We start from the raw sequence: 26055 nt of genomic DNA, 5'->3' as shown, positions 1-26055 counted from the left end.
GGGCGCCCCGCCGCTGGCCCCTCCACCCCGGCCTCGGGGCGCCTACGGCGGCCGGGGAGGATCTGAACGCTTTGACGGAACGCGGCCCTCGGGCTTCGGGCATTTCCGGAAGGTCCCGCGGCCGCGTCGGGAAGGCGGACGAACCCGGCCCGGTGACGGCGTCGGGCGGCTGGAGCTGGGCCGCCCCGGAAGGGGGCGGGACGTCGGGTTTGCCTCGTTTCCGGAAACTCCCGACGACTCTTAAGACCGGCGGTTTACAGGGCAAATGTGCGGCGGTTAAATTGCGTTTAGCGGGCCGGGAAGGAAGGTAACGTGGCTGCGGCCATTATTTATCCGTTTTGTTAAAAAGATAAAACGTGGTGGTGGGAGAGGACCAGTAGGATAGCGGAGAAGGCGCTCCTAGAAAGGAAAAGGTAACACTCGGGAAGCGGACACCCGTGGAGAGCGTCTGGAAAATAACTTGAAGGAAGCGGCTCTCGAGGCTTCCCGACGCGGGAGCGGCGTGGGGTGGCGCCACAGTCGGGGGGGGGATGCCCGCCACAGTCGGGGGAAGGACGGCCAGCGAGGAACCTTAAGTCGCCGTTCGGGTTGCGGCCTCTGAGCTAGAAATGAGGCTAGTAAAGGTCTGGAGACAAGAGGAATGGCGGACCCCAAATTTAGAGTCCAAAAATATTAAGGTAAGGGGCTCCTTGACAGAAGGTGCCAAAACAATTCTGCGAAGAGTCTTTCAACAAAGGGCCCTAGAATAAATGGATATCCACATGCAGAAAAATGAGTCAAGACTTTTAAACTGTACACACCAAAAAAACCCTCTAAAATGGATCATAGACCTAAGTTTAACAGCTAAAAGTATAAAATTTAGAGAAGAAAACGGAAGATAATCTTCAAGAAGGTAGGCTAGTTCAGAGACAAGCTAGGGAAGGATGAGACATAAAAGGAAATAAAAATCATAAGCAGGACCAAATTAAAAAAACAAAACCGGGCTTTCAAAGACCACATTTAAGAAAGTGAGAAAAGATGCCACAGAATGGGAGATATTTATCTGATAAAAGACTTATATTCAGAATAAAGAACTCCGGGACCAGCAGTTAGCGTAATGGCTATGTTGCTGGACTCCCACGTTGTCCAGGGAGGTTCGAGTCCCAGATCCAGTGGCTTAAACTCATGCTGGGCGCGTGTGCGTGCGTGCCCAAGATCCTGAAAGGAGAACGGAGAAGGGATTGTGGCGTGACCATCCCCCCTGGGGGGTGATTTCTTGCTTTCTATCTCTCTGTCTGTCTGGTGAGCACACGCGCCCTATAGCAAAAACCTCTCCAAAAAAAAAAAAAAAAGAATAAAGAACTCCCAAAACTCAACAAAACTGTCCAATTACTCTTTGTGGGGGGCAGTCATGAAACTTCTAAAAATTTGATAGTAATAGTGGCACACCTTTATAAATTTATTAAACATCACCGAGTCGAACACTTACTGGTAAATAGTATAATACATAAATTATGAATATAAAGTTGTAAGAACTGAAATTCTATTCTCCAGTACAAAATGTGTGGGGAACTAATTTGTCTTTTAGTTTGCTGTAGGGCATGTACAAGAGAAGAGATAGTGAGAAAGTACCCTTCCTCCTCAGGGGGGGATGGCCACACTGCGCTCCCCTCTACTCGATATTGGACCTGTGGCACCCGGCATGTTTTTCAAGCCACCCAATCCAGAACTCAGACCATTCAGCCAGCCATGTGGGATTCAGCACCTTAATCACCATGCCACCTGCTGGCCCACTCCCACTACTTTTGAGGTGTTGGTCTTCCCAGTTTAATCTACAGATTTAATGCACATCTAACACAAATCCCAGATCCCAGCACTCTTTGTAGATATTGACAAGTTGATTTTTTTTTTTTAATCTTAGAGAGATTTTTGCTACAGGGTGTGTACACACCAGAGAGACAGAGAGCAAGAAATCATCCCCCAGAGGGATGGCATGCCACAATTCCTTCTCCTCCATTCTACTCGGGATTTTGGGCACACATGCTACATGTACCAGTGTGAATCTCAAGCCACTGGGTCTGGGACTTGAACCATGGCTGGCTGTGTAGTAGTCCAACACCACAATATCTATGCCTGCTGGCCCCACAAGCTTTTTTTTTTTTTTATTCGACAAACTCATTTATTTGACACGTTATGCAAAGGAAGATATATGAATGGTATAAAAACAATCACTTTCGCAAATTACTTGAACACACAGCAGTGGTCAAAACTAATGAATTGCCTCATGGACCCCATGACTGAATACAAAAAGCCCCCTGTACAGAAAAATTTCAGCTTCTAATTTCACTGAATCCAGTACTAAATGTGCTTTATATTCTTCAGCTTCCTCCAAATCTTTTTCATTTTCTAATATCTGCTTAAGATCTGTATATGCAGCTTCCAACTTGCACTGGCAATCTGGGATCATCTTCTGGGTCTCTTGTAGGATCTCTGCTTGCCTATTTTTTTTTTTTTTGAGAGTTTGTTTGTTTGTTTTTTTTGCTACAGGGTGCATGTGCTTACAGGTGAGACAGAAAGTGAGAAATCACCCCACCTGGGAGTAGATGGCCATGCTGCAGTCTCTTAGTCCCTTCTCTTGGGATCTTGGGTGTGTGGGGTTTGAGCCTTGGCTCTGGGACTTGACAAATTATCTTTTTAAAAAGGGATTTTTTTTTTGCTATAGGGTGTGTGTGCTCGCCAGAAAGATGGAAAGCGAGAAATCACCGCCCAGAATGATGGCCACACCATAATCCCTTCTACATTCTTCCCCTAGGAACTTGGGTACACATACACACACACCCCCAGTGTTGTTTCAAGCCTCTGGGTCCAGGACTCGAACCATGGTCGGCCATGTGGGAATCCAGCAACACAACCATTATACCATCTGCTGATCCCACAACTTGGATGGATCTTAAGTTAATTTGCTTAACTTCAAATAGCTAATCTCAGAGAGTACATGCTGTATGGTTCCATTTTTACAGTATTCTATAAATAAAATTAAAGAGATGAACAAATTTGTAATTCCCAAGTGTTAGGACTGGGAAAAAAGCATGACTATAAAGTAGTAGCATGATAGCATTTGGATAGCAATCTGGATTTTTTTTTTTAAAGAATTAATTTTCTTTCTTTCTTTCTTTCTTTCTTTCTTTCTTTCTTTCTTTCTTTCTTTCTTTTCTTTTCTTTCTTTCTTTCCTTCCTTCCTTCCTTCCTTCTTTCCTTCCTTCCTTCCTTTCCTTCCTTCCTTCCTTTCTTTCTTTCGAGAGGTTTTCGCTATAGGGTGCATGCGCTCGCCAGACAGAGAGAAATAGAAAGCGAGAAATCACCCCCCAGGGGGGATGGCCACACCACAATCCCTTCTCCTCCATTCTCCTCTCTGGACCTTGGGCACGCACGCACACGCACCCAGTGTGAGTTTTAAGCCACCGGGTCCAGGACGCGAACCGCGGTTGACTACGTGGGAGTCCAGCGACATGGCCATTATGCTAACTGCTGGTCCCTCATTCATTTATTTTAATTTGACCAGAGAGAGACACTGAGAGAGAGAGAGGGAAAGTGAGAAAGCAAGCCACGAGGTATGGGACTCGTACCAGGGTCAGCCATGTGGGAGTGTCCAGCACCTTAACCACCATGCCACCTGCTGGTCCTGCAATCTGAATTTTGATTGTGATTACATGTGGCTATGTGAGATAGAATTTCTTGGGATTTTTTTTTTTTTGTTTTTTAGTTTTGGCTATAGGGCATGGGTGCTTGCCATAGAGAGACAGGGGGAAAGTAAGAAACACCCTCCAGGGGAGATGGCTACATCCCAATCCTTTCTTCTCCAGTCTTCTCTTGGGATTTTGGATGCACGCACACACACAGGTGCCTCGCATGATTTTCAAGCCATAGCATCCAAGACTGAAACTATGCAGCCAGCCATGTGGGATCCAGCCACTTTAACCTCCACACCACCCACTGGCCCTATGACAGAATTTCTTTTTTAAAGAATTAAGTAATTTTATCTATTATTATCACTATTTTAAAATTTTGCTATAGGACGTGTGCACTCACCAGAGAGAAACAGGACAGTGAGAAAGCAAAGCTGGGGGACCAGCAGTTAGCATAATGGCTATGTTGCTAGACTACCAGATAGTTGACCGCAGTTCGAGTCTGGGACCTGGTGGTTTAAACTCATGCCAGGTGCATGTGCATGTGTGCCCAAGTTCCCGAGAGGAGAATGGAGGAGAAGGGATTGCGGTGTGGCCATTGCCCCTGGGGGGTGATTTCTTGCTTTCTGGCTCTCTGTCTTTCTGGCGAGTGGATGCACCCTGTAGTAAAAACCTCTCCAACAACAACAACAACAACAACAAAAAAAAAAAAAAAGAGAGAAAAAACAAAGCTGCCAGGAGGCCTGGGACTCAAACTGCAGTTGGCCGTATGGAAGTCCAGCACTTTTACCACCTTGCAATCTGTGGGCCCTGTGATACAATTTCTTAAACTCAAGCTGGGCATAGTCGCACACACCTATAATCCCAGCTGTTTAGGAGGCTGGGATCATAACTTCAAGGCCAATGTGGGCAACAAAGTGAGACTGTTTGAAAAAAATATCAAAAACCTCTTGAACAATATATACAAATCAAAGGGACCAGCAGATTGCATAATGGTTATGTAGCTGGACTCCCACACAATTGACCATGGTTCAATTCCCAGACTCACAGTTTAAAACTCATGCCAGGGGACCAGCAGTTAGCGTAATGGCTATGTTGCTGGACTCCCACGTAGTCGGCCGCAGTTCGAGTCCCGGACCTGGTGGCTTAAACTCACGCCGGGCACATGTGCGTGCGTGCCCAAGATCCCGAGAGGAGAATGGAGAAGAAGGGATTGTGGTGTGGCCATCCCCTCGGGGGGGTGGGGTGATTTCTCGCTTTCTATCTCTCTGTCTCTGTCTGGCGAGCACACGTACCCTATAGCAAAAACCTCGCTGAAAAAAAAAAAAAAACCTCACACCAGGCACATGTGCACCCAAAATCCTGAGAGGAAAATGAAGAAAAAAGTACTATGGTGTGGCCATCCACCCGTGGAGTAATTTCTTGCTGTCTCTCTGGAAAGTGAATGCTCCCTAAAACAAAAATCTCTCTCTTGGGACCAGCAGTTGGCATAATGGCTATGTCGTTGTACTCCCATGTAGTTGACTGCGGTTTGAGTCCCGGACCTGGTGGCTTAAACTCACACTGGGCACATGTGTGTGTGTGTGTGCCCAAGATCCCGAGAGGAGAATGGAGGAGAAGGGATTGTGGCGTGGCCATCCCCCCTGGGGGGTGATTCTCGCTTTCTATCTCTCTGTCTTTCTGGCCAGTGCATGTGCCCTATAACAAAAACCTCTCCCCCCCAAAAATAATAATAATAACCTGTAATGAAAGAAAATGCTACAATTTAAAATGCACAAAATCAGTGAGGGCCAACTGGTGGCATGTGGTTCAGGCAGCTGGTTCCTATGTGACTGACTATGCTGTTTTTTTTGTTTTGTTTTTTTTTTGCTATAGGGCGCGTGCTCTTGCCAGACAGACAGAGAGAGACCGGGAGACAGAAAGCGATAAATCACCCCCCAGGGGGGATGGCCACGCTGCAATCCCCTCTCCTCCATTCTCCTCTTGGGATCTTGGGCACGCACGCACACGTGCCCGGCGTGAGTTTAGGCCAACGGGTCTGGGACTTGAACTGTGGTCGACTACATGGGAGTCCAGCGACATAGCCATTACGCTAACTACTGGTCCCACTGACAATGCTGTTTTAATTTCAGACTTGGTGGCTTGAAAAACACACTGGGGGTGGGGGACAGCATGTGCCATAATGGTTAAGGCCACTAGATTCTCACATGGCTCACTGTGGTTTTGAGTCCCAGACCCAGTGGCTTAAATATCAGGTCCAGCACGTGTACGGGTCTGCCCCAGATCCCAAGAGGAGTATGAAGGAGAAGGGATTGCAGTGTGGCCATCCTGGAGGATGATTTCTCACATTCTCTGTCTGTCTCTATTCTCTTTAAAGAGTGTACTTATACTATGTGGATAAAGGTGCTTGTGGATGCATGCCCAAATCCTGAATGGAAGGAGAAATGGATGAGAAGGGAATGTGGCATGGCCATGCTCCATTGGGTTACTTTCTTACTCTACCCCTGCCTGTCTCTGATGAGAGCATATACCCTTTGGGGGAGAGAAAAAAAAAGTGTGTGTGTGTGATATATATATATATATATATATCACACACACATATATGTGTATATATAGAGAGAGAGAGAAAGAGAGAGAGAGGTTTTTGCCATAGGGCATGTGCTCTTGCCAGAGAGAGAAACAGAGATAATGAGGGAAAGTAAAAAATCACCCCCCTAGGGAGGATCGCCATGCCACAATCCCTTCTCCATTCTCCTCCTAGCATCTTGGGCATACACACACAAATGCCCAGCATGAGTTTCAAGCCAGGACTAGAATCATAGTTGCCCATGTGAGAGCCCAGTGACATAACCACTATGCCATCTGCTGCCCCCCCCTTTTTTTTTTTTGAGAGGTTTTTGCTATAGGGTGCATGCGCTTGCCAGAAAGACAGAGAGACAGAAAGTGAGAAATCACCCCCCAGGGGGGATGGCCATGCCTCAATCCCTTCTCCATTATCCTCTCGGGATCTTGGGCATGCACGTACATGCGCCCGGCGTGGGTTTTAAGCCTCCAGGTCCGGGATTTGAACCGTGGTCAACTACATGGGAGTCCAGCGACATAGCCATTACACTAACTGCTGGTCCTGTGGCCCCTTCATTTTTAAAAATAATTATATATATATATATATATATCTTAATTCTACTTATGATTTAATCTGATGAGAGAGAGAGAGACAGAGAAAGGGAGAGGGGGAAAGAAAACCACCAGGTCCAGGACTTGAACTACAGTCGGCCATATGGGAATCCAGCGTCCTTAGCCACCACACGACCTGCCGGCCCATAATTGTAAATATTTTTAATTTGCTATACGGCATGTGTGTTCACCAGAGGGGGAAAATGAGAAAGCAAGCCACCAGGTCTGGGACTTGAACTGTGGTCAACCATATGGGAGTCTAGCATCCCAACCAACACACCACCTGCTGGCCCCACTTGGCAAAAAAAAAAAAAAAAAAATTCAGTGACAAGTTCACTAGACCTATGGCTCAAGGTGTTGTGTTCCCAAATGCACATGAGGTGTATTAAGGTCAGACTTGTGAAAGAAGCTCTCATTCATCATTTTGCCAAGGCTTTATTCCTTCCTAAAGTTATCTGATATATATATATATATTTTTTTTTTTTTTTGAGAGGTTTTTGCTATAGGGCACATGCACTCGCCAGAAAGACAAGAGAGAGACAGAGATAGAAAGCAAGAAATCATCCCCTGGGGGGATGGCCACGCCACAATCCCTTCTCCTCCATTCTCCTCTTGGGATCTTGGGCATGCATGCACACGCATCTGGCATGAGTTTAGGCCACCAGGTCCAGGACTTGAACCACAGCCGACTACATGGGAGTCCAGCGACATAGCCGTTATGCTAACTGCTGGTCCCTATCTGATAGTTTTCTAAAGGTCTTCTACAGTAGATGTGTTAATAAGTTTTATTTTATATTATTTTCTTGCAAAGAGTGAGGAAAAAAACTGATTGCAAACCCTGCTATATTCATTGCTATAGGAAAGTATTTCTCTAGTGTGAACTCCCTCAATCTACTGAGGTTTTATTTCTGGTCAGACGCTTTCCCATAATTATTACCTTCTTCCAATTAGTGTTCATTACTGATCTATGATGATCACTTATAAGAAGTGTCTATTTTCTTACTGAAAGCTTTCATAGTCTATCACATTTATGGGATTTTTTTTCAGTATACATTTTTTAGACATATAATGTCCTAAAGTATTTTCATCAAGGCTGATTGGATCAGTTATTTTGTACAAATTTCTTTGACATAAAACATGAGGTAACAGGGGCCAGCAGATGGTATGGTGGTTAAGGATGCTGGACTCCCACATTGTCGACCGTGGTTTGAGTCTCAGACAAGGCTGCTTGCTTTCTCACTTTCCCCCTCTCTCTGTTGCTCTCACTCTTGCTCTGTCCCTCTCCAGTCAAATTTAAATAAATAAATGAATAAAGTTAAATAATTCTTAAAAATAATAAACAGAATTAAGTAAATTAATTCTTTAAGAAAAATCAGGTAACTGATCACTACATGTGTGATCACATACCATGCATTTCTTGTTATTCCTCTTTGCTAATACAACCATATCTTGACAATCTACAACTAGCAATAAACTTTCTCAAAATAACTACCTGTGAATTTTCTTGTGTTTTACAAGGATTGACAAGTGAGCAAAAGCTTTCCCACATTCAATACATCGATAAGGTCGCTCTCCTGTATGTTTTCTTTGATGAACATTGAGCCCTGACTTTGTAGTGAAGGCTTTTCCACATTCACTGCATTCATATGGTTTCTCTCCTGTGTGAATTCTTTGATGGGTAAGGAGGTCATTTTTGCGCAAAGAGAATTTTCCACATTCAGTGCATGCAAAGGAAGTCTTTCCTGTGTGAAATCTCTGATGCTGTATGAGGCATGTCTTCTTCCTGAAGGCTTTACCACATTCGTTGCATTTGTATGGTTTCTCTCCAGTATGTGTTTGCTGATGTATACCTAGAGTACTCTTCATGGTGAAGCTCTTTCCACATTCATTGCATATATATGGTTTTTCCCCAGTATGAGTTCGCTGGTGTGCAATGAGCATGCTTTTCCCAGTTAAGCCCTTACCACATTCACTACATATGTAGGGTTTCTCTCCGGTATGAGTGCGCCGGTGTACATTGAGATGACTCTTCTCAGTAAAGCCTTTTCCACATTCACTACACACGTAAGGTTTCTCTCCTGTATGAATGCGCTGATGTCCAATCAGCCGGATCTTTGCTGGAAAGCCTTTTCCACATTCACTACATACATAGGGTTTCTCTCCTGTATGAGTTCGCTGATGTACAATCAGACGGCTCTTTACAGTGAAGCCTTTTCCACAATCATCGCAGATGTATGGCTTCTCTGCAGTATGAGTTCGCTGATGTACAATGAGGTCACTCTTCATAGTGAAGCCTTTTCGACATTCAGTGCATATGTAGGGTTTCTCTCCTGTGTGTGTTCGCTGATGTCTGATGAGAGGGCTCTTCAAGGTGAAGCCTTTGCCACATTCATTGCATATGTAAGGTTTCTCTCCAGTATGAGTTCGCTGATGTACAATCAGGCAGTGCTTCATTGAAAAGCCTTTTCCGCATTCACTGCATGTATATAATTTTTCTTCTGTATGAGTTTGTTGATGTGTGATAAGACTATTCTTTAAAGTGAAGCCTTTCCCACATTTATTACATATAAAGGGTTTTTCACCAGTATGAGTTCGTTGATGTGCAATAAGACGTCTCTTTTCAATGAAGCCTTTTCCACATTCACTACATGTGTAAGGTTTCTCTCCTGTATGAGTTTTTTGGTGTGTACTGAGACTGAACTTTGTAGAGAAAGCTTTCCCACATGCACTACATACATGGGGTTTCTCTCCTGTGTGAGTTCGCTGATGATAAATTAGCCGGCATTTTTTGATGAAGGCTTTCCCACATTCACTACATGCATAAGGTTTCTCTCCCATATGAGTTTTTTGATGTATATTGAACTGTGATTTCTTGAGGAAGGTTTTGTCACATTCAGTGCATTCATAGTGTTTCAGTCCTCTATGACTTCTCTGATGTTCTGTTAGCCTGGATTTTCTAGAGAATGCCTTCCCACACAAACTGCATCCATGAGGTTTTTCTCTAGTATGAACTTTCTGATGATCAGTGAACTGAGACATTTTGATGAAGGTTTTACCACATTCACTACACACATAGGCTTTCTCTATGTTGTTAGTTTTCTGTTGCTTACTGACCTGGGATTCACTGTTGATGGGTTTTGCACTTACAGGGAATTTAATTTCAGTATAAAATTGTTGATGGTTAGTATAGAGAAGGGATTTCCCATTTCCATTAAACTCAGCAGAGTTCTTTAAGTCACAGCTTCTGTTCTGACATTCAAAATTTAAATGTGACTTTAAAGGTTTTTCATGTAAGTCAAACACATCATGATTTTGCTTTAACCAGAAATGAATTTTGCTTTGATTAGCAACATTTCCAAACACATTATGCTCACAGCATTGTTCCACACTCTTCTGAATGCTTTGATTTTGCAAGTTACACTGCAGACAACCATCACCTTTCCTGATTTCTAGGAAAGAAGAGAAGAGTGAATCATTCCATAATCCTGTTTTGGAATAAAACTTTTAAAAAATGCTTTGGTGTGGGTCACCCTGTTGCATTGCAGTTAAGACGGACTTAACTGCACATGGCCAACTGGGCAGTTCAACACTTGGACCCAGTGACTTGAAAAACATACCAGGTCGGGACCAGCAGATGATGTAATAGTTACGTTGCTGGACTCCCATGTAGTCAACCATGGTTCACGTCTCAGACTCAGCAGCTTAAAACTTATGCTGGACGTGCACGTGTGTGTGTGTGTGCTCAAAATCCTAAGAGGAGAATGGAGAAGTGACTGCAGCATGGTTATCCCCCGGCGGGTGATTTCTTGCTTTCTGTCTCTCTGTCTCTGTATTTCCAGTGAGTGCACACACCATATAGCAAAAATCTCTCTAAAAAAAAAAGAAAGAAAGAAAAAGAAAACATGCCAAGTGCATGTGCATGCACGCCTAAAATCCCTAGAGGAGAATGGAAGAGAAGGGACAGCAGTGTGGCTAATGCCCTTGGGGAGAGCTTTCGCAATTTCTCTCTCTCACTATCTCCAGCAAGCAAGTGTCCTATAGCGATAAATAAATAAAGATGAAGTTTTATATTAAAAAAAAAATATGAGGGGCCAGCAAGTGGTGTGATGGTTAAGGGTGCTGGACTCCCACATGGCCAACAATGGTCTGAGTCCTGGACTTGGTGGCTTGCTTTCTCACTTTCCCTCTCTCTTTCTCTTGCTCTATTCCTCTCTGGTAAAATTAAAATAAATAAGTAAAACAATTATTTTAAAAAAACAAAGAATGTGAGATTCTCAACATTTGATTTCAATATCAGTATGACCAACTACTGAGTGGTTATTACATTCCAAAAATTCACCATTGTTCTTCATTCTATAGAGCATTATTAGATTAGCATAGTTCCAAACAAGGATGACATGCAAATATGTGAGGCATTCCTTATTTTTTCTAAAATTCTGATGGCTGTACAAGTCTGTAAATATAGTAAAAAAAAAAAGGTTAAATTGTACTAGATACAAATGCAAATAAATTAAATTTCCCCAAATACCAATTTCCAATTTAGATGAAGGATACCATAGTTACAATTCTCACTAATGAACAGGCTGGCTCATATTCTCCTATGTGCTTACTCAAAGAGAACAATGATGTGCAGAAAAGTGTTAATGCAGGGGACCAGCAGTTAGCGTAATGGCTATGTCACTGGACTCCCATGTAGTCGACTGCGGTTTGCGTCCCAAACCCGGTGGCTTAAAACTCACGCCGGGCGCGTGTGCGTGTGTGCCCAAGATCTCAAGAGGAAAATGGAGGAGAAGGGATTGTGGCGTGGCCATCCCCCCTGGGGGGTGATTTCTCGCTTTCTATCTCTCTGTCTCTGTCTTTCTGGTGAACACACGCGCCGTATGGCAAAAACCTCTCCCAAAAAAAAAAAAAGTATTAATGCAGGAGGCTTGGATTACTCCATCTTGCACTTTTTAAAAAAAGAACTGGCCTTGACTGGCTCTGGAAGATTACCACTGAGTCACTGTAATACTCTGCCAGAAAAGAATGTCTTGTTTGTTTGTTTTCTGAGAGGTTTTTGTTATAGGGCGTGTGTGCTTGCCAGAAAGAGAGAGACAGAGAGACAGAAAGTGAGAAATCACCCTCCAGGGAGGATGGCCATGCCACAATCCATTCTCTTCTCAGGATCTTGGGCATGCATGCACACGCGCCTGGTGTGAGTTTTAAGCCGCTGGGTCCAGAACTTCAACCGTGGTCGACTACGTGGGAGTCCAGCAACATAGCCACTACATCATCTGCTGGTCCTAAGAATGTCTTTTTATACCAGATAGTTTATGCTAGCAATTTGATTTATGGTGGGCACATATTTGCCTGAGGCTTTGGACCACACTATACCATTTGACTTAGGGAGGGTACAGAGAGATACCAGGCTTTGGTGAGCTGCTGCTGCCTTTTTTTTTTTTTTTTTTTTCCTAAATAGATTTTTGCTATAGGGCACGTGCGTTTGCTGGAGAGACAGACAGAAAGCGAGAAATCACCCTCCCTGGGGAGATGATCACAACATCATCCCAGTTTTTCATTGTTCTCTCAGAATTTTGGGCATGTACACACATGCCCAACATGAGTCTTAAGCCACTGGGTCCAGGACTCAAACTGCAGTCGACTATGTGGGAGTCCAGCAATGTAACATTTACGCCATCTGCTGGTCCCTTTGGTGAGCTTCTTTGGCTGGCAACAATTCATACATGTCAAATATAATTGCTCAGAAAATTCATCACTATTTATGTAACTCTACTAGTAGAGGACAATTGGAAGCTTACACCTACTTTCTCCTGGATTCGTCTCTATGCACCTTCTATTTTTGATGGTAAAAATATATAGGGAGGGGCCAGCAGGTGACATGGTGATTAAGGGCAATGGACTCCCACATGGCTGACCGTGATTTGAGTCCCAGACCTGGCAGCTTGCTTTCTCACTTTCCCTCTCTTGCTCTGTTCCTCTCTGGTCAAAAATATTTTTTTCTTTTTTTTTTTGGAGAGATTTTTGCTAGAGGGTGCATGCCCTTGCCAGAAAGACAGAGAGACAAAAACGAGAAATCACCCCCCAGGGGGGATGGCCATACCACAATCCTTTCTCCTCCATTCTCCTTTTGGGATCTTGGGCATGCATGCACACGTGCCTGGCATGAGTTTAAGCCACATGGTCCGGGACTTGAACCATGGTTGACTACATGGGAGTCCAGTGACATAGCCATTATGCCAACTGCTGACCCCTCTCTGGTCAAACTTTAAAATAAGTAAATACTTAAAGTTAAATAAAATTCTTCTTTAAAAAAAAAAAAGAGGGACCAGCAGTTAGCGTAATGGCTATGTTGCTGGACTCCCATGTAGTCGACTGTGGTTCAAGTCCCGGACTCAGCGGCTTAAACTCACGCCGGGCGCGTGTGCATGCGTGCCCAAGATCCCAAGAGGAGAATGGAGGAGAAGGGATTGTGGTGTGGCCATCCCCCCTGGGGGGTGATTTCTCGCTTTCTATCTCTCTGTCTCTCTCTGTCTTTCTGGCGAGCTCACACGCCCTATAACAAAAACCTCTCAAAAAACAAAAAAACAAACAAACAAAAAAAAAAAAAGAAAGAAAAAAGAGAGAGGGGCCAGCAGTTGGCATGGTGGTTAAGCCGTTGGACTTCCACATGGCTGACCACAGTTCTAGTCCTGGACCTGGTAGCTTGCTTTCTCACTTTCTACCTCACCCCCCTGCAGTGATTACATGTACCTCATAGGAAAATAAGTAGTAAGTAAAAGTTAAATAATTATTCAAAAAAAAAATATATATATATAGAGAGAGAGATGATTAACACATGATTGACTGTGGTTTGAGTACTGGACCTGGTGGTTTAAAATACATGCTGGGTGTGGGTGTGTATGTGCCCAAGACCCCAAAAGGAAAATGGAGAAGGGATTGTGGCATGGTCATCCCCAGGGTGTGTGTGTGTGTGTGTGATTTCTCACTTTCTGTCTCTGTCTCTCTGGCAAGAGCATGCACCCTGCAACAAAAATCTCTCCAAAAGAGAGATTGAGACTTAAATTCATGATAAAGTGTGTATATGCATATGACGGAGTGGGAGAAGCACCTTCACCATGTCTGGTCATGCTGTGATCCTCTTCTCCCAGTCCTCCAGCCCACCAGGATTCTGGTCACATATATATTAGCCAGCCACATTTTCAGGCCCTCTGGGCCAGGAACTCAAACCACAATCAGCATGCATAATAGCTTCCAACTCTGCAGTCCAGGTGACATGAAGGTTAGACCATCTTTGTTGATTTTCATTTGTATCTTTTCACTGTCAAAAACTAACCATGAGGGGGAACCAGCAGTTAACGTAATGGCTATGTCGCTGGACTCCCACGTAGTCGACCACGGTTCGTGTCCCGGACCCGGTGGCTTAAAACTCACGCCAGGTGCGTGTGCGTGCGTGCCCAAGATCCCGAGAGGAGAATGGAGGAGAAGGGATTGCGGCGTGACCATCCCCCCTGGGGGGTGATTTCTCGCTTTCTGTCTCCATGTCTCTCTCTGTCTGTCTGGCGAGCGCACGCGCCCTACAGTGAAAATCTCTCCAAAAAAAAATAAAAAACTAACCATGAAGGACCAGCAGTTAGCATAATGGCTATGTCGCTGGCCTCCCACGTAGTCGACCGTGGTTCAAGTCCCGGACCTGGTGGCTTAAACTCACACCGGGTGCGTGCGTGTGCATGCCCAAGATCCCGAGAGGAGAATGGAAGAGAAGGGATTGTGGCGTGACCATCCCCCCTGGAGGGTGATTTCTCGCTTTCTGTCTCTATGTCTCTGTCTGGCGAGCACATGCGCCCTATAGCGAAAACCTCTTGAAAAAAAAAATTAGTTTATTATGCCACTTGTCTACCGAAAACTCCCTACTACTGGGTTGTCAGAAAAGTCATGACATATTTTTTTCTATGTTTTTCAAAGGTCATTTATTTATATAAAGAGCAAAGATCTAGGCCAGCAGGTTGTGTAGTGGTTACGTCCCTGGACTCCCATGTAGTTGACCACAGTATGAGCCCCGGACCCAGTGGCTTAAGATTCATGCCAGGCACATGTGCGTGCATGCCCAAGTTCCCAAGAAGAGAATGGAGAAGAGACTGCGGCAAGGCCATCCCCCCTGGGGGGTGACTTCTCACTATCTGTCTGTCTGTCTCCTCCTCTCCCCCCCCCTCTCGTAAGTGCATGCACCCTACAGGAAAAACAACTCTCTCAAAAGATAGATAGATAGATAGATAGATAAATAAATAAATAAATAAATAAATAAATACATAAATAAATAAATAAATAAATAAATAAAAGAACAAAGATCACCCAATAATATAATGCCCATGTCGTTCAATAACCTCTTGCCATCTTTCAGTGAACTTCATAATTCTTCATTCATAGAAGGACCTATCTTTATCAGCCAAAGAACTGAACAAGGTGCTGATTTACAACCTCATCTAAATTGAACATTATACCATGAAGGAGTTTTGAAGAGAGTGAAACAATTGGAAGTCTGACTGTGCAAGGTGAGGCAAATATGGGTATGGCAATACATCCTATCCAAGCTCCAGTGAGTTGACGGGTGATCATACTGGTGTGTGGTCTTCTGTTGTTGTAATGGAACACAACTCCTTTATGATTAATGAGCTCTGGATGTTATGGATGATGGATTTGTTCAAACTGTCCAACTGCCAACAGTACACATTTGAATTGATTGTTTGGCTCCTTGATTGGAGCTCGAAAAACACGACACCTTTAAAATCCCTCCACACTGACAGTATAATCTTCCTCTGATGAATGTCTGCTTTCCACATCGTTTGAGGCAAATCATGTCAGGACCAAGATCATTTGCACCCCACATTGTTGTAAATGATCCACTTATCATCAATTATCAGTCACTTCAAAAAAAGGATCATTTTCCTCACGTTTAATGAGCATATTACAGATGTTTATATGTGCTGTCAGATAAACTATTTTTTAAAAGAATTGGTCTGGGACTCAAATTGCAGTCAGCCACAGGGGAGTCCAGCATCCTTGATCACCCTGCCACCTGCCAGCCTCCAAATCAACTTCCTTGAAGTTCACGAGGAACACAAATATCGAGCTTCCCTACATATCCAAGCTTTTTCAGGTGGTCGTGAACACTTGAATAACGGCTGTTCAATGTTCCTGCAATATCTCGTATCATGTAATGTGGATGTGACTTGATCAATGCCTTAATTTTGTTGTTACCAATGTTGGTGGGCCTCTCTGACCAAGAAGCGTCATTGAGCTCAAAATCATCAGCACACAATTTCATCAACCATCACTGGCATCACTGGCACTGACATTCTTGTAGGACATTGTCACTGTAAACTTTAGGCAACTTTTCACTAGCCTGACGCACCTTCTTCCCTTTACGGAAGTAAAACAGTACATGATGGTGAAAATGTATAACTTGGTTTTCTATTTTCAACTTGTAAAATCTCTAAAACTCAACCAAATCGCTTCTTTCTTTTTTTAGAATGAAGCTAGAACTGTCAGTTGTCAAATGGCATAGCAATAACAGATGTGAATGACTCTCGTACTTCCAAAAACAAACTACTACCATCTGTTGCAAAAATGCGTCACATCTTTTTGGACAACTCAATATTTTCTCAACTGGCCCTGAGCACAAACTTTTTTTTTTGGAGAGATTTCTGCTGTCCAGCATGTATGCTTACCAGAGACACAGAGAAAGAGACAGAAAGTGAGAAGTCACTCCCTAGGGGTGTGGCCACACCGCAATCCCTTTTCCTCTATTTTCTCTTGGGATCTTGGGCACACATGCACACATGCCCAGCATGTGTCCTAAGCTTCTGGGTCCGGGACCTGAACCGCGGTCAACTACGTGGGAGTCCAGCAACGTAACCATTACACCATCTGCTGGTCCCTGAGCACAAACTTTTTACAATCAAGATGATATCATATGGGAACCAGCAGTTAGCGTAATGGCTATGTTGCTGGACTCCCACGTAGTCGACCGCGGTTCGTGTCCCGGACCCAGTGGCTTAAAACTCACACTGGGCGCATGTGTGTGCGTGCCCATGATCCTGAGAGGAGAATGGAGGAGAATGGATTGCGGTGTGACCATCCCCCCTGGGGGGTGATTTCTCGCTTTCTGTCTCTCTGTCTCTGTCTGGCGAGCGCATGCGCCCTATAGCAAAAAAACCTCTCCAAAAAAAAAAAAAAGATGATATCATATCACAGAGATCAGTGGAAGAACCATAATCTCGTGTAACACAGTTGAGACCAGATCTCACTAGAATACGATAATCAATTGGGCCTTACCATGGCATGGTGCTCTTACCATGCCAAACTTCCACATGGTAAACCATAGTTCACGTCCTGGACCTGGTGGCTTGGTTTCTCACTTTCCCGCTTTCTCTTTCTAACTCTCTGGTGAACACATGTGCTCTATAGCTAATTTTAAAAAATAATAATAATAGGGGCTGGAAGGGGACAAGGAAGTTAAGTTGCTGAACTCCCACATGGCAGATCGCGAATCAAGTCCCCAACTTGGCAGCTTGCTTTCTCACTTTCCCTGTCTCTCTCTGTCAAATTAAAACAGTAATGATAATAAATGAAATAAATAATTCTTTTTTTTTTTTTATGGGAGGGTTTTTTTTTGCTATAGGGCGCGTGCGCTCACCAGACAGACAGAGACAGAGAGACAGAAAGCGAGAAATCACCCCCCAGGGGGGATGGCCACGCCGCAATCCCTTCTCCTCCATTCTCCTCTCGGGATCTTGGGCACGCACACACACGCGCCCATGAAATGAATAATTCTTTAAAAGTAATAAAGTTAAATAAATTAAAGTAATATATAATAAAGTTAAATAAATAATTTTTAAAAATTTAACTTTATTTATTTTAATTTTTGACTAGAGTGGGACAGAGCACATGCATTCACACACGAGAACTTGAACTGTAGCTGATCATGTGGGTGTCCAGCACCCTTAACCACCATACCACCTGCAGGTCCCAGCTTTTTTTTTTTTTTTTTTAAAGAGAGATATTTTTGCTATAGGGCACATGTGTTCACTGGAGAGACAGAAGAGATTGAAAGCAAGAAATCACCCCCAGGGGGATAGCCATGCCACAATCCCTTCTCCTCTGTTCTTCTCTTGAGATGTTGGGCACACACTCACACTTGCTCAGCGTGAATTTAAGCTGCTGAGTTTGGGAATTGAACCGCAGTCGATTAGTCAACTACATGGGAGTCCAGCGATCAACCATTACACCATCTCCTGGTCCCTCCAGGTCCCTCTAATAATTCTTTTTAAAAGAGAATAATTAAGTTTTCATTCTTTTTTTTTTTTTTTTTTGAGTACCATTTTATTTAGTGTTGTAGGAAATATTAGGTTTCTTCTTTTTTTTTTTTTGAGACGTTTTTGCTAAAGGGCATGTGGCTAGCAAGAAAGACAGAGACAGAGAGACAGAAAGCAAGAAATCACCCCCCCAGGGGTGCTGGACACCCACATGGCTGACTGCAGTTTGAGTCCTGGATCTGGCGGCTTGCTTTCTCTCTCTCTCTCTCTCCTCCTCTCTGGTCGAATTAAAATAAATGAAGAAATAAGTAAAGCTAAATAAAATAATTCTTAAAAAAAAAATATATACAATGAGAGAGAGATGGGGCTGGCAGGTGGCATGGTGGTTAAGGGCACTGGACTCCCACATGGTTGACCGTGGTTCAAGTTCCAGACCTGGTGGCTTGCTTTCTCACTTTCTCTGTCTCTCACTCTATCCTTCTCTGGTTAAATTAAAATAAAATAAATGGATAAATAAAGATAAATAATATAATTCTTTAAAAAAATAACAATAATGAGAGAGGACAGCAGGTGGCATAGTGTTGAAGGAACTGAATTCCTACATGGTCAACTGCAGTTTGAGTCCTGAATCTGGTAGTTTGAAATTCACACCAGGAGCGTGTGCGTGCATGCCCAAAATTTCAGGAGAATGGAGAAAGGGGGCGATTGTGGCGTGGCCATACTCCCTGGGGAATGATTTCTTACTTTCCTTCTGTCTCCAGCAAACACACGCCCTATGGCAAAAATCTTAAAAAAAAAAAAAATATATATATATATATACACACACACACACTCATGTATTATGAAAATGACTATATATAGATATCAAAATTTTTTGCACCAAAATAAACTCATATTTTAATTTTACTTCTAAAGAAACTTTCTAAAATCCTCTTATATATATTGGGTTGTCGGAGAAGCCATGATGTATTTTTCTATGCAAAAATGCATCATGACTTTTCCAATAACCCAATAAAATAATGAAACTTCCAGGGACAAAAAGAGTATATTTCCCTCTGCATCCCTACAAAGAAAAAAACTTTCTCATGGGGAGCAGAAGACCTGGAGAGACCATCTCTGTGTCCTCAGACACCCTCACAGCTGTATGTCTGCTGCAAGTGAGCAAAATCTGAATCCGTGGCTGCTCACTTTGCTGATTCTTTCACTCACCTGGACAGATCTGACAGTGCATTTCATCTTCTACTGTCCAAGGTTCTTCTCCTTGTTCCAACTTAGAGATTGCATCTGGTTTGCTGGCTTGATACCCTGTTCATATGAAATTATAGAAAACTTAGACCCATTGAATCAGGCTGGGGTATGTAAAGGAGAATGTAACATTTTAGGGATTAAACAGATTTCACATCTGTCGTGTCAAGACTTTTCTCTCAGGAGAAGGTAGATTATAATTTCTTATGTGGGGCAAGAGAATGATCTGAGAATTTACTACTCCAGGGTACTGCAGGTATTCCAATGAGTTAAGCAGCTGAGAAAGGAGAAGCCACTGATTAGGCACCATCCAAGTGACACAAGGCAGCTGTACTTACCCAATGACACCAGGTTGCTGTAGTTCTCCAGCATCACATCCTGGTACAGGTCCTTTTGAGCAGGGCCCAGGAGCTGCCACTCTCCCCAGGTGAACTCCACTACCACATCTTCCAGTGTCACTAATTCCTAGAATGATAGGATCCTATTTAATGAAGTTATTATTTTGGTGACATGGAAAGAATGTGAAATTATTATGCTCATTTTTGCCATATAGGAAATTGGTGGGTTTTCCTTTTTCTGTTTTCTCCATTACCAGAGGGATATGTACTTGTGAGAGAGAGAGACAGAGAGACAGAGAGGACAGAGACAGAAACAGAGAAAGGACCTTCCAAGAGGCATAGCCATGCCACAATCCTTTTTTTATTTTTTACTTTTTTAAGGATTATTTTATTGAACTTGTTTATGTATTTATTTATTTTAATTTGAACAGAGAGGGACAGAGAGAGAAAGTGAGAAATCACTCCCCAGAGGCATAGCCATGCCACAATCCTTTCTCCTCAATTTCTTCATCCTGTCAGAATTTGGTGTACATGCATATGTGCTCAGCATGATTTTCAAACCATTAGGGCTAGGACTTGAACTATATTCATCCATGTTGAATCCAGCTCCCTTCACCAGAGTTATAGGACCTGTATGGTGGTATTACTATTCTTCTTTTCTTTTTTTTTGGCCATAAGGTATATGCATTCACCAGACAGTGAGACAAAGACAGTGAGAGAGAAAATGAGAAATCACCCCCTAAGGGTATGGCCACACTGCAATCCCCTTTCCTCCTGGGATTTTGGGCATGCACGCATATGTGCCTGACGTGATGTTCATGTCTCCCAACCTGGGAGTCAAACCATGGTCGGCCATATGTCTTTACTACACTACCTGCTAGCCCTGTGGTTTTTCTTACTATAGTGTGATAGAATTAGAATCCTAGTGGGCTAGGAGGTGGCATGGAAGTTAAGGAGCTGAATGCAATGTGGCCGACTGAGTGGTTCAAGTCCCAGATGCCACAGCTTGAAAAATGAACAGAGTATGTGTGCATATGTACCCAAAATCCTGAGAGGAGAATGGAATAGAAAGGATTGTGGTGTGGCCATCCCTTCTGAGGGGTGATTTCTCATTTTCCTTCATTCTTTGTTTCTCTCCAGTGAGTCTATGTGCCCTAAAGCAAACCAAAACCAAAACAAATCCAAAAACCAACTCTCCCTCAGAAAAACAAAAACAAAAGAATAAAAATCCTAGCAAAATATTCTATAACTGTAGTCATTCATTCATTCACCAAAGTTTAAAGTTCAAATTTCTATATGTACCGTGAAATCCTCTTGTTAATGTAAGAACATCTGTAATATAAAAATGTTTGCTAACACCAAAATGTATGGTAGCTATAAACCGATGGCTAAAACAGATTCCCAAATTCAATAAGAGCTTTTAAGCCAATGTTGAAATTGGTAATAAAGAGACCACGGATCTCTTTATCATAAGGTAATATAGACTAAATAACTGTGATTAATATAATGAACAAAATGAAAGAAAATTGCACAAAATATATATAAAGCATAAGAGATTATGAGATGATTAACCAAATTTGGAAAAAAAAATTTTTTTTGAGAGAGATTTTTGCTATAGGGCGTGTGCATTTACCAGAGAGACAGAAAGCGAGAAATCACCCCCCCTAGGGGGAAGGCCATGCTGCAATCTCTTCTCCAGTCTCCTCTCAAGATCTTGGGCATGCACACATATGCACCCAGTGTGAGTTTAAGCCACCGGGTTTGGGACTCGAACCCTGGTCGACTAAATGAGAGTCCAATGACATAACCATTACGCCAACTACTGGTCCTAGAAGAAAAAGTCTTAAAAATACACATATAGGGGCGCAAGTGGAGTGGTGGTTAAAGTGTTGGACTCCCATGTGGCCTACCACAGATTAAATCCCAGACCTGGCGACTTGAAAATCATGCCAGGAATGTGGGTGTGTTTGTGCTCAGAATCCCAGAAGAATGGAGGAGAGACTGTAGTGTGGCCATCTCTTGAGGGGATGATTTCTCACTAGCCCTGTCTCTGGCATGCACATAAGCCCTATGGCAAAAAAAAAAAAAAAAATCAAACAAACAAAACTCATATAGATACATAGGTATACAAACACATATGTATGTTCATCCATTATTAGACAGAGTGAATACCTTATTAGATACAATGAAGAAGCAGCTGTAGAATACCCCTTAGCATCTCACCTCTATGGAGAATCATCAAAAACCTTTGTGAGTCTCAGACCTATGTGCCATAAAATGTTAGCATCCCTTGAGAAACTGGTCAGTTTTTCCCAGTTGCTATAACTTATCATGATTCTCTTGTATAGACACAAGCTGACAGCTACCATAACCCCCAGGGTTCTGCAAAGTCTATAGTATACTCCAACATGTGCCACGCAGTATGAATTGTATGAGTATCATGTACCTGATTAGATCCTACTATTCTGAATTTATACTCTTCTTTTTAATTGCATTGATTTACAACCCTTTACAAACCTACTGGGAAATAAATAAACTAAAACAGGCTGGACAGTGGCACAGAAGTGAAATGTGACACTGTGTAACAAACCCACATGGGAAAGACACTGGTTTGCATCAGTGACCTCCTTGTGTATACTGAGCTGGTGTGTGCCCATGATCTTGCCTGGCTGAAGCCAAGGGTAAATCAGGATGTTAAGGACTTGAGGATGCTTTCTCTCTCTCTCTCTCTTTTTCTCTCTCACTGATGAGATAAAGTTAAAACAAAAAAAGAATAAAACAAATCTGAAGTCACCTGAGCCCGTATCATTTTCTTCTGAATTTGAAAAAGAGCTGATGCTCTCCTTTGTCTCTTCTGGGTCAGCTCTAAATTTCTGCACGAAACTCAAGTCTCCAGTCTATTTCCGGTAATGGCAATACACAGGTTTTGTCATCTTCTCCTCCTTCCTTCATGTGATTTGGCCCCTGTATGCTGAAGAGCAAAGTACTGTGAGTGGTAATTCTCTTTAGGCCCAGATATTGTCACTGTGACTGTACACTCACCTTAAATTAAGGCCCCCTTAGGGTTCCAGAAGCTTTTGTATCTGGGGAAGTAAAACAACATCCTGAGGATTTGGGAGTTACACCTTTATTCTATAAAGCTGAAGAAGTACGACTACTATTAGTAAGTAAAAGGGGGTGTGGGAGAGAACCAGCATGACATGATACCCGGAAAGGGACTCTTTGGGCATCTGATTTTAGGAAAGAGGGCATGCAGACAGGCTGTACACACTTCCTCCCTCCCTCCCTCTCTCTCTCTTTCTTTCTTTTTCTTTTTTTCCTAATCTGTCTTAAGTTTTTCTGCCTTAGGATGCATGCACTCGCCAGAGACAGTGAGAGGGAAAGTGAGAAATCACCCCCCAGGGAGGATGGCCATGTCACAATCCCTTCTCCATTATTCTCTTAGGATTTAGGGCACACATGCATACATGCCTGGTGTGATTTTTGAGCTGCCAGGTCTGGGTCTTGAACTGCAGTTGGCAAGGATGGAGTCCAGCACCTTAACACCATGCCACACTTTTTCTTTTAAACTGGCTCTCATACTTTTTCTTTTAAACTGTCTTTAAGTCTTTTAAATTTTTTTAAAATTATTTAATTTTATTTATTCATTCATTTATTTTAATTTGACCAGAAAGAGACAGAGAGAGAGAGAAAGAAAGTGAGAAAGCAAGCCACCAGGTCCAGGACTGAAACTGTGGTTGGCCATGTGGGAATGTCTAGCACCTTAACCACCACACCATCTGCTGGTCCCCTCAAAAGTCTTTTTACATTGTAGAGAGCATACACTAGAATCTGAGATCATCTTAAGCAAATAATAACCATCCTTAAGTCTTCATTACCATCAACTTCTTGATACTTTGTAAAGTAGTATAAGTATAAACCTGTAAAGAATATTTGGTAAAAATATCCTTGAAGAATAAAAGTGAAATAATGACATCTTCAGGCAAACTGGAGAGAAGTTTTATCAGAAAACCACCATTATAGCAAATTCTAATGAGTATTCTTCAAGCAAAGGGAAAGGTGCCTTCAGTGTAAACAGAGGTGCAGAAAGGGGTGAAGTGGAACAAACCTGGTAAGAGGTTACACATATATTAGTACTTACTAGAGAAATAATATTGATATTAATAACTCAGGAGAAATTAAATCATAAAGAGTTAAAATATGACATAATAGAGGCTAGCAGGTGGTGGTGTGCTTAAGCCACTGGATTCCCACATGGTCTAGCACAGTTCGAGTCCTGGACCTAGAGGCCTGAAAATCATACTAGGCCTGTGTGTATACATGCCCAAATCTCAAGAGGAGAATGAGGAGAACAGAGGAAAAGGGATTATGGTGTAGTCATCCCCCCGTCTTTGTCTCTCTCCAGTGAATTCATAAACCCTATGACAAAAATCTACCAAAATAAATAAATAAATAAACCCACAACAGTGTATACATTAGAAGGATGGCTGGGAACTGGATGGTGAGAGTAGTCGAAACACAACATTCTGTGAGGCTGACCCATATATTATACATTAATGTGTGTGTATTTAATTTTCCAGAGGACACCTGAGCTCACTGGATATGGGGTGGAGCTGGGGGAGTAATGAGAAAGCAGCTCACCCCATGGGGGTACAGTCACACCGTAATCCCTCCTCTATTTCTCCCTCTTTTCAAGTGTTTTTCTAGCCAATGGTCCAGGACTTGGTCTGCACCATCAGATATGTGGAATTCAGTCATCTTAACCACCATGCCACTAGCTGGAGGTGTGCGTGTGCGTGTGTGTGTATACTATAGAACATGTGTGCTTGCCAGAGAGAGACAAGGGGTGGGGTGGGGTGAGAAATCACCTTCCAGAGGGAATGGCCACACCACAATCCTGTCTCCTCCAGTCTTCTCTTGGGATTTTGGATGCACATGCACAGTACCCAGTGTGATTTTTCAATCCCCAGAGTCTAAGACTCAACTATGTGGGATCCAGTGCCTTAACCTCCACGTCACCTGCTGGTCCAATACCTAAATAATTTTTTTTTTCAGAGGTTTTTGCTATAGGGCATGTGCGCTTGCTGGAAAGACAGAGGAGACAAAGAGACAGAAAGCGAGAAATCACCCCCACCACACTCACTTCTCCTCTATTCTCTTCTCGGGGTCTTGGGCATACATGCATATGTGCCTGGAGTGAGTTTAAGCCACCGGGTCTGGGACTTGAACCACGGTCAATTACGTGGGAGTCCAGCAACATAACCATTACGCCATCTGCTGGTGCCCCTAAATAATTTTTTTAGAAGTTTTTGCCTTAGGGTACATACACTTGCCAGAGACAGAAATGGTGAGAGAGAAAGTGAGAAATCCCCCACTGAGGGGGATGGTCATGCTGCAATCCCTCCTCCAGACTCCTCCCAGGATCTTGGACATACATGCACACACACCCGGCCTGATTTTCAAGCCAAGGGGTCTGGGACTCAAACTGTGGCTGTCTATGTGGGAGTCCATTGATGTAACCACTGTGCCCTCTGCCGGCCCCCTACCTAAATAATTTTAAGTGATTCACTTCTACAAATGTATATATTCACTTCATGTGAATCCACACATAACACCACCAGTTCAAGTATTCAAAATAAACTGCAAATGTTTATTATACGAAATTAAGTGAAAATAAAATTGTAGTACTACTTACGCAGTTTATCTGATTTGTGAATATAAGCCCATAACACATAATCTTAAAATTTTGACAAGGGTTATCTTAGAATAGCAGACTTGATCATGACAGAGATGTTATTTTATTTGTGTGGGAAGAACCTGGAAGGAAATATCCGAGAGGAACATGCTGCAAAGAGTAAAAGCTGTATTTTAAACATTAAATAGACCACTTGCGATCATGCTTGATCTCTGATGTCGCCAGGAACTTTCATTTCTGAGGGCTCGATGACAAGGAGTGAAGTCGGGTGTCAAAGGAGATTTCGAAACTAGTCGTGGGGTTGAGATTTGGTCGTGAAGGGCGTAAGGGAAACGTCAAGGTGCAACACGTCGGTGCCAGCGGCCAGGCTTGGGCTCAGCTCCCCCAGCTGCGGAGCCAGGCCTCAGACAGACGCAAGACCCGTGCGGGTTCGTCCCACCGCCCGGGGCAGAAACCGCAGCCCTTAAACCTCAGGACACGCTCGGGGACTCAGCACCAGGCAGACTCCGTCCACACGCCCTCGGGTCGGCCGCCGCGGGGCCCCGCGCGGAGCTGTCACCGCACGAGCGCCGTGACCGCTCGGAGCCCCCAACGCGCCCGAGCGACTCCCTGCAGCCAGGACGCCC

The 26055-nt window shown here is 43.3% G+C and overlaps 1 protein-coding gene across 1 annotated transcript in view; it reads right to left on the bottom strand.

Annotated features, from left to right (window-relative positions):
* LOC102478362 (zinc finger protein 615) overlaps positions 1 to 23031 on the bottom strand; it is a 41650-nt gene extending 18619 nt beyond the window's left edge. The window contains exons 1-6 of the mRNA XM_027775400.1: positions 22777 to 23031; positions 22529 to 22705; positions 19735 to 19861; positions 19361 to 19456; positions 8332 to 10288; positions 47 to 239 (exon numbers count right to left, since the gene is read on the bottom strand). Coding sequence (XP_027631201.1) covers positions 47 to 239; positions 8332 to 10288; positions 19361 to 19456; positions 19735 to 19861; positions 22529 to 22543 — 2388 coding nt within the window. The 5' untranslated portion in view covers positions 22544 to 22705; positions 22777 to 23031. The remainder of the gene's footprint in view (positions 1 to 46; positions 240 to 8331; positions 10289 to 19360; positions 19457 to 19734; positions 19862 to 22528; positions 22706 to 22776) is intronic.
* Between the last annotated feature and the right edge of the window lie 3024 nt (positions 23032 to 26055).

Source organism: Tupaia chinensis, unplaced genomic scaffold, assembly GCF_000334495.1.
Source record: "Tupaia chinensis unplaced genomic scaffold, TupChi_1.0 Scaffold000559_1, whole genome shotgun sequence".
NCBI classification, from domain to species: Eukaryota; Metazoa; Chordata; class Mammalia; order Scandentia; family Tupaiidae; genus Tupaia; species Tupaia belangeri.
This window is presented reverse-complemented; position numbering and strand designations above follow the sequence as displayed.